General features: G+C 42.6%; 1 protein-coding gene across 1 annotated transcript; it reads left to right on the top strand.

The window, feature by feature from the left end:
* The first annotated feature begins 10,869 nt into the window (after nucleotides 1-10,869).
* LOC141113015 (large ribosomal subunit protein uL5-like) lies at nucleotides 10,870-11,490 on the top strand. Its single transcript, XM_073606081.1, has one exon. The coding sequence runs from the start codon at nucleotides 10,897-10,899 to the stop codon at nucleotides 11,458-11,460; it is 564 nt and encodes a 187-aa protein (XP_073462182.1). The 5' UTR covers nucleotides 10,870-10,896; the 3' UTR covers nucleotides 11,461-11,490.
* Nucleotides 11,491-11,758: the final 268 nt, after the last annotated feature.

Raw genomic sequence — 11,758 nt, 5'->3', positions numbered from 1 at the left:
AGGCAGTGTGGGCTGGTGCTACACCTGATCAAATCTGCAGAGCAGCAACGTGGTCAAGTTTTAAGACTTTCGTTAAGCATTACAGACTGGACTTATTGTCTGCCCAGGACCAGGCTTTTGGGCGTAAAGTTCTGCAGGCAGTAGTCCCACCCTAGGGTAAGTGCTCACTTATCCTCTCAAATGTGCTGTCCTGAAAGACCAAATAGGGAAAATTGAAGTTACTTACCGGTAACGTTTTTTTCCAAGAGTCTTTCGGGACAGCACCGGTACCCACCCAAATATTGTCTTGCCACTAGGATGTGAGAACATCAGGAATGTGAAAGTTTTATGATGTGTTCTTATGTCTCCCTAGACTGGCCGGAGGTTCTCGTGCAAAAACTGACAGGCTGAAGGGAAGGGGCGACTTAAAGGTATGGTGGAGGCTGGGTTTCCTAAGAGGGGAGGAGCCGAGGTCTCTCAAGTGTGCTGTCCTGAAAGACTCTTGGAAAAACGTTACCGGTAAGTAACTTCGATTTTTTTGTCGCGCCATCCCAGTTGCATCATTTTGCCTTTCTGCCAGGCAACTATTTCTCCTGCCTTGAGCTTTTTATTGCCAAAGGTTGGCGGCATGTCACACCGGTTAGCTTTAACGGTCCCATATGCATCTGTCTTGTGCTGTAAAAGGAACTCATAGAGTTCTGGAGAAGTGTAAAAATTATCTGTGGTTACACACTAGCCCTGATTCAGCAATGGCTTAATCAAAGTAAGAACGGAAGCGGTTGCCATTCCATAATAACTGAATCTTTCATTGAGTTTGGTTCCTTTTCCGGTGTATAAATAATTTTGTGCTACAGGGGAAGGGGCACAGTAAATTTAATCTGTTCCTTTGCCTTTCATTCATCTGTGTTTAAAGAGATTTTACTTCACTTCCTCTGTAGTAAAACCATTGTCCGCATCACAGTAATTGAGAGGAAATCTCTGTAACAGAACGGAGCCCCAGATAGGAGTAAAAACCTATTAGTAGGGAATAATTCAAAAAAGGAAAATAATCCATCTACAGTTATTACATTGTATACTGTAGCTTTGATTACTCCCATAAATAGGAGTAAAAATCTGACAGGTTTCTAATCCGGCCCTATTATCGGAAACGTAAAACCCTTATCCGGAAAAAAAAAAACGTTTTGGACATGCGCATAAAAGTTCATCTTGAGCATGTAGTATCAGCTTCTGTCCATAAATCTTACTAAGGCTTAGTGTACACTGGCCTACATTTGTTGCAGGAAAATGCAGCAAAATCACGGCACGTGTTTGCTGCGTTTTCCCATGGTCGGCAGTCAAAATGTTCCTATCCTGAATGCGATTCTTTCATGCGGCAGATCCTAAATTCTGCTAAAAGCCTGTGTGTACATTGACACAGGCTTTTATGGAGTTGAGTTTTTAGGAGCTTTGGCAAAACCCCCCAAAAGCTCCTACTGCCAGCGTAGGCTAGTGTACATAAGCCTTAAGGGCCAATGCATCCAAACCAGTATTTCAAACTGGCATCTAAACCAGTATTTCAATTGAGTGTAGATTCCTTTTTATTTAATGATAAATGGGTTTTTCATATCTCTTAGAGATTCTGCAATAAGGCACCTGGGTTTTTAGGTCAAACACAACTCTTATATAAAAGTAGATTTTTTGTTTTAGTTATTTGCATTATGAAAACAGCAGAAGTACTGATTTTTTGTTTTACAAGAGTAAATGTGAGACTACATGGTGTGATGGAGCACTTGCAGGAACTCCGCTGGGGAGATCTCCCCTTTGAAGTCCTTGATGGATATTACAAGCCACTAAGTGATTCAGTCCATCAACCTCCACCCATTATCAGCTTTGTGCAAAGCTCTTCTTTCTCATGAATATTTATACCTGCCAAGAAGCTAGAGAGACAGCAAGTGGAAAAAAATGATATAATAATTATATATATTTGAAAAGCGCTGTGACAGCTGGCTCCTGACAACCCACAATATGGCATATATTTGGATATAATGCAGTCATTATTTGGGTCCCTGTACTCCAATCATTTGCATTGAATGCAGACTTTATTTTTTTTAAGTATAGTTAAAAAGATTAAAAACAAGCAGATAAAAGGTCAGTCTTTTAAAGTTTAATTGAACCCTAATGTGATGAAATTTAATCTCCTTAATCATACATCAAGACACACAGAATGAAGTATTCAGGTACTATGGGTTATGCTGCTGCCTTCAGGAGCTTGGACACTGCAAACAAAGCTGTAAGAACAGCCCAATATAACCCCTCTCGCTCCTAGAATGCGTCCATTTTTTGCTAGTATTCTAGGAGAACAGAAATAATTTCTGCTTTGAGAGAAGGAAACCTTTTCTGCTTTTCTCAACATTTAAAAAAAACTCCTTATGTAGTAAGGGTGAAGACTAACTGAATAGGGCAACCAACCTTAGAGTGTCCTACTTAGAAGGGGCGTTCCCACTTGTGGGGGCTGCAGATGTTAGGACCACAGCTGGGTAAGCAAGGGCCTCTGCCCTTGACTATGGAAACCACCTGTGTGTTTTTATGTTCCAGTCTGTCCCCTAAGGGAGCACCAACCATTTTTTAATTTGGTGCCGTTTGCACAGGGCTTACTGCCCTGTACCCCTACTAAAGCCTTCCTTGAGGTTGATTGTACTGCGCATGCACGCCCCATATTTCTTTAGCACATAGAGACCTGCTTAGCATTTCCTACCATCTCCTTTAACCTTTCCCACACTGCAATCCTTCAAGACCTTCAATTGGACTTACTGCTGTCTCTAATAAAAAGTCACATGGCATTAACCCTTCCTGATCCAGCAGTGGTTTTTTTTGTAGGTAGCGTTTCTTGGGGCCTTGCTAGTTTACTATCAGTGCCCATGGGGTCCAATAATAGGTAAACCCTGCTCAAGGCATGTATGCTAAACGCCCTGTGTAACATCTAAGAATAGAGATGCCCTCCCGTTTCGCTTCCAATATCAGCAGGAACAAAAGAAAGGTCGATGGTCGCACACTCCAGACGGATGTCAATACTTTATTAATGCATATCAAAAATAGAAAGATAAAATCATGACAGCACTAGAAGATGAATATTAACATGTTTCACGCAAAAAATAGCGCTTACTCATAACTCAGAGTAACTGAGACAAACTATCCCCTAAATAGTAACGGGAAACCACAGTTTTGACAGCAATTACTCTTTAACCCTTGTGGGACAATGAGAACATGGAATGAAATCAATTGAATACAAAAGATTATTAACCAAAAATTTGCAAATATTGACAAACAAAAATAAACAAATCATATTGATAAATGAATTTATTAATGTATAAATGAAAAACAAAAAAAAAACACTAATTATTTGATTTCACGCCCTCTCCTCTAGAGTCAGTTTCTGTACTCCGTGGGGCTGCATTTGTCACTGCACAATCCACTGGGGATAAAGAGGGTAATTTCTTAATTCTTTTTAACCACTGGGCACTTAAACCCCCCTTCCTCACCAGACCAATTTTCATCTTTCGGTGCTGTCACATTTTGAATGACAATTTCTCAGTCATGCAACACTGTACCCATATGAAATTTTTGTCCACTTTTTCACACAAATAGAGCTTTCTTTTGGTGGTATTTAATCATTGCTGGGTTTTTTTATTTTTTGCGCTATAAAAGAAAAAAGACTGAAAATTCTGTAAAAAAACAAAAATAAAAAATGCATTTTCTTCGTTTGTTATAAAATTAAGAAAATTGGTAATTTTTCTTCATAAATTTTGGCCAAAATTGATACTGCTACATATCTTTGGTAAAAATATTGGTATTGGTCTTTGGTATAAAAAATTGGTGTTTATTATTTGGTCTTTGTGAAAGTTATAGTCCACAAGCTATGGTGCCAATCTCTGAAAATTGATCACACCTGAAATACTGATGGCCTATCATTTCTTGAGACCCTAACAAGCCAGGAAAGTACAAATACCCCCCAAATGACCCCTTTTTGGAAAATAGACATTCCAATGTATTTAGTAAGAGGCATGGTGAGTTTTTTTTTGAAGTTGTAATTTTTTCCCACAATTCTTTGAAAAATATATTTTTTATTTTTTTCCACAAAATTGTCATATTAGCAGGTTATTTCTCACACACAGCATATGCATACTACAAATTACACCCCAAAACACACTCTGCTACTCCTCCTGAGTATGGTGATACCACATGTGTGAGACTTTTACACAGCCTGGCCACATATAGAGGTCCAACATGCAGGGAGCACCTTCAGGTGTTCTAGGAGCATCAATTACACATCTAATTTCCTGACTACCTCTTGCAGTTTTGAAGGCCCTGGAGAACCAGGACAATGGCACCCCAAAAATGACCCCATTTTGGAAGGAAAACACTCCAACGTATAATCTGAGGCATAATGAGTCTTTTGAACATGTCATTATTTTCTACAAGGTTTTAGAAAATGTGGAAAGAAAATCAAAACTTTTTTTTTTTTTTTACACAAAGTTGTCCATTTATACAATATTTCTAACACATAACATGTACATACTAAAAATTACACCCCAAAAAAGATTTGCCTACTACCCCTGAGTATGGTGATACCACATGTGGGACACTTTTCTACAGCCTGGCCAAATACAGAGGCCCAACACACAGGGAGCAGCATCAGGTGTTCTAGGGGCATAAAGTTCTCAAATCTAATTTGACTACAAATTACACTTTTGTAAGGCACTGTAGTGGCATGGATGAGTGTGGATGGGGATGTTTGAGCCATAAATGTGGATGGCTGAGTATGGATGGCTGAGCATGGATGGATGCATAGATGAGTATGGATGGCTGAGCGTGGATGGATAGATGAGTATGGATGGCTGAGCATGGATGGATGAGTATGACAGAGGGATGGCTGAGCATGATCTGAAGGTTTTAATTTTTCCCTTACAACTTTTAGAATTTGCGAAAGACCCCCAAAACCATATATTTTCTGAAAGCATATGACCTCTAGAATAAGAAGGTGCTACTGATTTTTTAGACCCTGCGGTATTTGCGCAAATGTTTATCGAACCAATATTTGGCAAAAAATACACTAAAGCCATTATTGGCAGATTAAAAAGCAGCTAATATTTTACAAAATTCCTGCTAAATCCCTACTAAATATAAAAGCTTAACTTGTATGGAGTTAATAAAGAATCAATATTTGTAAATTTTAAATTGCACCTTTTAGCAAAATTGTGAAAATCGAACGTACCCAAAAATTTCTCTAAAAATCTGGAGGTTTTCATTTTTCACTTACAACTTTCAGAATTTGAAAAGACCCCTCAAACTAGACATTTTCTAAAAGCACATGGCCAGTAGAATAAAAAAAGTGCTACTGATTTTTTTTTGGGCCCCGCAATAATTGTGCAAATATTCGTCATGTCGCCTTTTTAACAAAAAAGACACAAATCATTAATATTGCACATCAACACAACATAACTTACAAAATTCCTGCTAAATTAGTACTAAACCCTCATTCACATGTGGCATTCTAAAGTGTATGCCCATGGGGGGGGGCCATGTTTACCCGCACAGGGATGCACAGGTGTTTCGTGCATCCCCGTACAGGCAGTCTCATTTATGTCAATTGGGATGCAACGGCTGCATGGGCATAGCTGCTGTTCCCAATCTGACATCCATGTGGGTGTGGGTACATGACCCTGAACGCAGACAGTGTGAGCTCAGGGACATGCATGTGGCCCTACATGGGTGTAAAATTGGGAGCAACAGCTCTGTTGGTGCAGTTGCTGCATCCCAAATGACATAAATGGGACGGCTTGCACAGAGATGCATGGAACACCTGTGCATCCCTGTAAATGTACGCTGTGTATGCCCTGTGTGTACAAGGCCTTAGGCCCCTTTCACACAAGCACACCAATTGGGTCTGCCTGTCCATGTTTTAGGCAGGCCCAATTGGACCACCCATTGATCTCTTCAGAGAGACTGATGTAAATGGACATGTGTCAGTTTACACTCGCCTGCATCTGATCCAGCCTGCTAAAAACAGACGGAGGGAGATTCCATTCCCCATCCATCTAGCAGATTGGATCAGATGGCATCCGATGGAAATGGACAGGCAGTCCATTTTCATCCGACCATCCCATAGAGAATAACGAGCTGTGGCCGTGTCCGCTCTGCATCAGCGGAACAGACACAGACCTGTCATCTGCCTGCTCAGCGGGGATCAGCAGACAGATCCCTCGCTGAGCAAGTGGATCTGCTTTTTCAGAGTCTGCTCCATGTGAAAGGGGTCTTACCAGGAGCCGCCGGTCCATTAGGGGCACCACCCCCCTGCAGGGTGCCGAACTCATACCTTTTGTATGAGTTTTTTTTTTTTTTTTTTCAAGCCACATGATTAGAGCCTGAGGATTGAATTGGCTTGATAAAGGTTGGGCTTGGATGCCTAGCATTGCACCTCGAACTCACCCATTTGTGAGTTGTGACAATAGCGAATTAATATTCGCTATCGTCTTCCGGTTTCTCCTCCTGGCCAATCAGGAGGGATCGGGTTGGCCGGGAGGAGAAGCTGCGGTGAGGTATCCGGGGAGGGGGGACCGTCACCGTGGAGGGGTGAGTGCGGGCGGACCTAGGGGGTCTTACTATGTTTGTTTTTTGTTTTTTTAAGCAAAACCATCCACCCGTCCCCACATGTCAGGGTGCTAGGTGTTATCCTGGATTCTGAACTCTCCTTTCGGCCCCACATCCAATCACTTTCCAAAGCTTGCCGCCTCAACCTCCGCAACATCTCTAAACTACGTCCCTTTCTAACCAGTGAAACCACAAAGCTCCTGATTCACTCCCTGGTTATCTCTCGCCTTGACTACTGCAACTCACTCCTCATTGGCTTACCTTTAAATAGACTATCCCCCCTTCAGTCCATCATGAATGCTACTGCCAGACTCATCCACCTTACAAACCGCTCAGTTTCTGCTACCCCTCTCTGCCAATCCCTCCATTGGCTACCACTCGCCCAATGAATTAAATTCAAAATACTAACAATAAGTTACAAAGCCATCCACAACTGTGCCCCCAGCTACATCACTAACCTAGTCTCAAAATACCAACCTAATCGCCATCTCCGTTCCTCCCAAGACCTCCTGCCCTCTAGCTCCCTCATCACCTCCTCCCATATCCGCATCCAGGACTTCTCCCGAGCCTCGCCTATCCTCTGGAACTCCCTACCCCAATCTGTCAGACTGTCTCCAAATTTATCCACTTTTAGGCGATCCCTGAAAACTTTCCTCTTCAGAGAAGCCTATCCTGCCTCCATCTAACAACTGCACTATTTTCTCCATTAGCTCATCCCCCACAGCTATTACCCTTTTGTATAACTTGACCCTCCCTCCTAGATTGTAAGCTCTGACGAGCAGGGCCCTCTGATTCCTCCTGTATTGAATTGTATTGTACTTGTACTGTCTGCCCTAATGTTGTAAAGCGCTGCGTAAACTGTCGGCACTATATAAATCCTGTATAATAATAATAATAATTTGTATTTACTTTTTAAATGTATTTCTTATTTTTTTGGGGGGGACGGCCTGAAAAAAGCCTCATCTGCAATCCCAGTGTGAAAGCCCGAGTGCTTTCACACTGGGGCGCTGCGCTCGCAGGACGTCCAAAAAAAGTTCTGCAAGCAGCTTCTTTGAGGCGCTTTAGGAGCGGGGTTTCACAATTTAATTTTTTTTTAACAGTCATTTAATTTTTTTTTTGGGGGGGGGGGGGGCGGGGTCTTTGAGATAGCAGAGGTTTAAACAGACCCCCCTTATCTCTTTTTTTGAGACAGAGAAAGGGACTGAAGATAGTCCCTTTTCTCTCTATCACTTTACTTGAATGAATGAAAAATCTGAATAGAGATTCCATTCACTCAGAAAATGACAGTCTGATACATTGTAACACAATTACAATTACATCAATATTTCAGTTGTCAGTGGGCACATAGCAGTGATCAAGTAGTGATCGCTGCATGTGCCCTCTTTTCTACTGGGGGGATCTTAGTAAACACATGTTTACTAAGCCCCTACTTCACCCCCTCTCAACCCCCCCCCCCCACCAGCCACCCCCCCCCGCCGCGATCTCCAGCCTGACAGGTCACGGAGATCTGTGCAGGGAGAAGATGCAGGCGGAGGGAGGGAAGGAGAGATGGCGCTCAGAGTGGCCATGGACAGGGGGTGTGGGGGCAGTTGGGGGGGGGCGATCTGACTGGCGTGACACATCTGGGGGCCCACCCCAAGCCCAATGCAGCACCTGAAGCCGGCGGGAGTGGAAGAGCAGGGATGCCGGCTAATGATGGTGGCTGCGGGGAGCGGGTTTGCAGGGGGGGTCGGATGGGGTGGAGGGGGGTAATTAGTGCTGGGGGGAGAGGGGGGGTGAAGGGTATAGGAGAGGAGAGTGGGGGGCAGTTTTAGATGAAAGGGTATGGTGAGGGTGGAGAGGCAGGGGACAGGGAGGCGGTGGGGTGGGTGGTTGGGGGGGTTGGTCACATTAGGGATTAATACCTCTGATCAGTAGGTTGTAATCCGCTGATCAGAGTTATAGAATTGTTCAGCAGAGTCTGCTGAACAATTCTGATATAAGATTATGGTCATTGAAGTGACCATAAGCTTATAGTAGAGGGAGAAATGAGGTCTGCACGCCGCACTGACCTGGCCAACTGCGGGCACATTTGTATGTGTGTACAGACCTGGCAGTGAAAGGGTTAAAGGCCCATCATTTCTTAAACGTCTTACAGGACAAACTGTCCTAAATAGTGGATTCCCCGAATAGAAAGAATGCATTGCTAGACCTATAAATTACAAATAACACAGATCTGATCATGGATGTGGAAATAAGGGACAACTTGGGAACAGCGATCACAAGATAATTACATTCAGCATTAATCATAGGAAAAGGAGGCATAAGGGTAGTACAAAATCACTCGTTTTCAAGCGAGCCAACTTTTCTAAACTGCGTCAATACTACAAGATTTTAAATAGGACCAAAAAAAAAAAAATGGGAGTGCTTTAGGAACATACAGTATCTCACAAAAGTGATTACATCCCTCACATTTTTGTAAATATTTTATTATATCTTTTCATGTGATAACACTGAAGAAATTACACTTTACTACAATGTAAAATAGTGAGTGTACAGCTTGTATAACAGTGTAAATTTGCTGTCCCCTCAAAATAACTCAACACACAGCCATTAATGTCTAAACCGCTGGCAACAAAAGTGAGTACGCCCCTAAGTGAAAATGGCCAAATTGGGCCCAATTAGCCAATTTCCCTTCCAGTGTCATGTGACTTGTTAGTGTTACAAGGTCAATAAAAGTGGTTACAAGGTCGCAGATGTGAATGGGGAGCAGGTGTTCAATTTGGTGTTATCGCTCTCACACTGGTCACTGAAAGTTCAACATGGCACCTGAAAAGAACTGAGGATCTGAAAAGAATTGTTGCTCTACATAAAGATGGCTTAGGCTATAAGAAGATTGCCAAGACCCTAAAACTGAGCTGCAGCACTGTGGCCAAGACCATACAGCGGTTTAATAGGACAGGTTTAGCCCTTTCTGGCTAAACCATAACTTAAAATACCAATATTCAAAAAAAGGCAGAGATCTATTCCTGGAAACTATAGGCCTGTCCTTCTAACATCGCTAGTATGTAAACTATTGGAAGAGATAAGGGACTTTATCCAATAATTTGCGGTTGAGAATAGTATCATTAGTAGTAATCAGCATGGGTTTATGAATAGTCAATGGGTTTACGAATAGTCATTCTTGCCAAACCAATCTGTTAACATTCTACGAGGATGTGAGCTGCCATCTAGCTAAAGGTAGGCCTGTGTATGTGGTGTACCTGGATTTTGCAAAAGCATTTGTTACAGTCCCCCATAGATGCTTAATTTACAAATTGAGATCTGTAGGCCTGGACCATTGGGTTTGTTTTTGGATAGAAAACTAAGGGTGGGACATGCCCCTGCCGTGGTAAGTGGGATAAACCAAGGACCCTAGGACCAATTCTGTTTAATTTATTTATTCATTGTTATATATAGCACAATCTCAGTGCTTGCTGATGACACAAAAATAAGTAGGACAATCATTTCAGAGCAGGATTTAGAAACTTTACAAGAAGACCTGAATAAAATAATGGGGTGGGCAACTACATAGCAAATGAGGTTTAATGTTGAAAAATGTAAAGTAATGCACTTTGGGGCTAAAAATATAATCCCAAGTTACTAGGGGGAAAACCGTTGGGAGAATCAAGAACGAAGGAGGATTTGCGGGTCCTAGTAGAAGACAAAAAATAGCATGCAAAGTCAAGCTGCAGCAAGCAAAACTAGCAGACTATTAGCCACATCTGGAGTATTCTGTCCAGTTCTGGTCACCAATGCTTAGGAAGGCTGTGCTGGAACTGGAGAGAGTCCAAAGACAGCCAACAAAGTTAATAAGGGGGCTGGAGGACCTCAGTTACAAGGAACGACCACAAGCACTGAACTTATTCTCCCTGGAAGAGAGACGTTTGATAGGATGCAGTCTCTGGATCATCCTATTTGCCTGACCAGTAGGACCAGGCTTTTCTTTGCTTGATGGATAACAAGTTCAGCACTGGAGTCAGGAAAATCCTGCCAATGATTCGGAATGTGCTCACGATCAATCCCTATCAGTCTAGGGAGAAGTCCTAGGTACCCTCTTAATGCAAAAGACTTGGTCAGCAGAGGAGGCTTGGTTCCCAAACAATATTCTAAAGCTCAGGACCATTCTGTTATCCTTCAACAATGGACCTCTCATCTGCGAGGTTCAAAGACCAGGATTTGGTCGGATGCCAAGGAAGTGGCTTACATCAGAGAGGTACAAGAAGTCTTATACCTCAAAGAGAAGTGGAACTGCTCTTCCCTTCTCCCAACATGGCGGAAAAATCTGAGAAAGAAAATCCTATGCATGATCTGAGAATCCGCAAGCTCTGCCTCAATATCTGCGTTGGAGAGAGTGGTGACAGACTGACCCGGGTGGCCAAAGTGCTGGAGCAGCTCACTGGGCAGACCCCTGTCTTCTCCAAAGCTCGTTACACCGTGAGATCTTTTGGAATTAGGAGAAATGAAAAGATTGCAGTTCACTGTACTGTCAGAGGAGTCCAAGCAGAAGAGATCTTGGAGAAAGGGCTTAAGGTCAGAGAATATGCGCTGAGGAAGAATAACTTCTCTGAAACAGGAAACTTTGGCTTTGGTATCCAGGAGCACATTGATCTGGGGATTAAATATGACCCAAGCATTGGAACCTACGGGCTGGATTTCTATGTGGTTCTTGGCCGTCCAGGCTTCAGCATTGCTGACAAAAAGCGTAAGACTGGCGTCATTGGTGCCAAGCATCGGATTGGCAAAGAGAAGGCCATGTGTTGGTTCCAGCAGAAGTATGATGGCATAATTCTCCCTGGAAAGTTAGCTGCTTCAGTTACAAAAAAAAATCAATAAAATTTTCTGACAAAAAAAAAAGAGAAGTGGAACTATTCTGGCTTGGTCAGAACTTCAAGTTCCAGCTGTAACTACTGAACATTCTAATGCCTTGTACACACAATCAGATTGTTTACAGGGGGTTGTCTGTTGACAGACTGTTGCCCTAAAATCTGACTGTTAGTACACTCCTTCTGACAGTTGTTGGCCAACAAATGTTGGGTGGTAGGCTAGTAAATTTTCGGCGGATAACGATCTGTTGTCTGATTTTGGTATCGTCAGTACACAAGTCCATCACACAAAAGTCAAAAGTTCAAAC

The sequence above is a fragment of the Aquarana catesbeiana genome, linkage group LG11 (assembly GCF_042186555.1).
Source record: "Aquarana catesbeiana isolate 2022-GZ linkage group LG11, ASM4218655v1, whole genome shotgun sequence".
In the NCBI taxonomy this organism is placed as follows: Eukaryota; Metazoa; Chordata; class Amphibia; order Anura; family Ranidae; genus Aquarana; species Aquarana catesbeiana.
Note: the sequence above shows the minus strand (reverse complement) of the source record. Positions and strands in the feature narration are given on the sequence as shown.

Bases quoted from the DNA above. Each gene is read 5' to 3' on its own strand.
- LOC141113015 (XM_073606081.1), top strand. From the start codon at position 10,897: ATGGCGGAAAAATCTGAGAAAGAAAATCCTATGCATGATCTGAGAATC.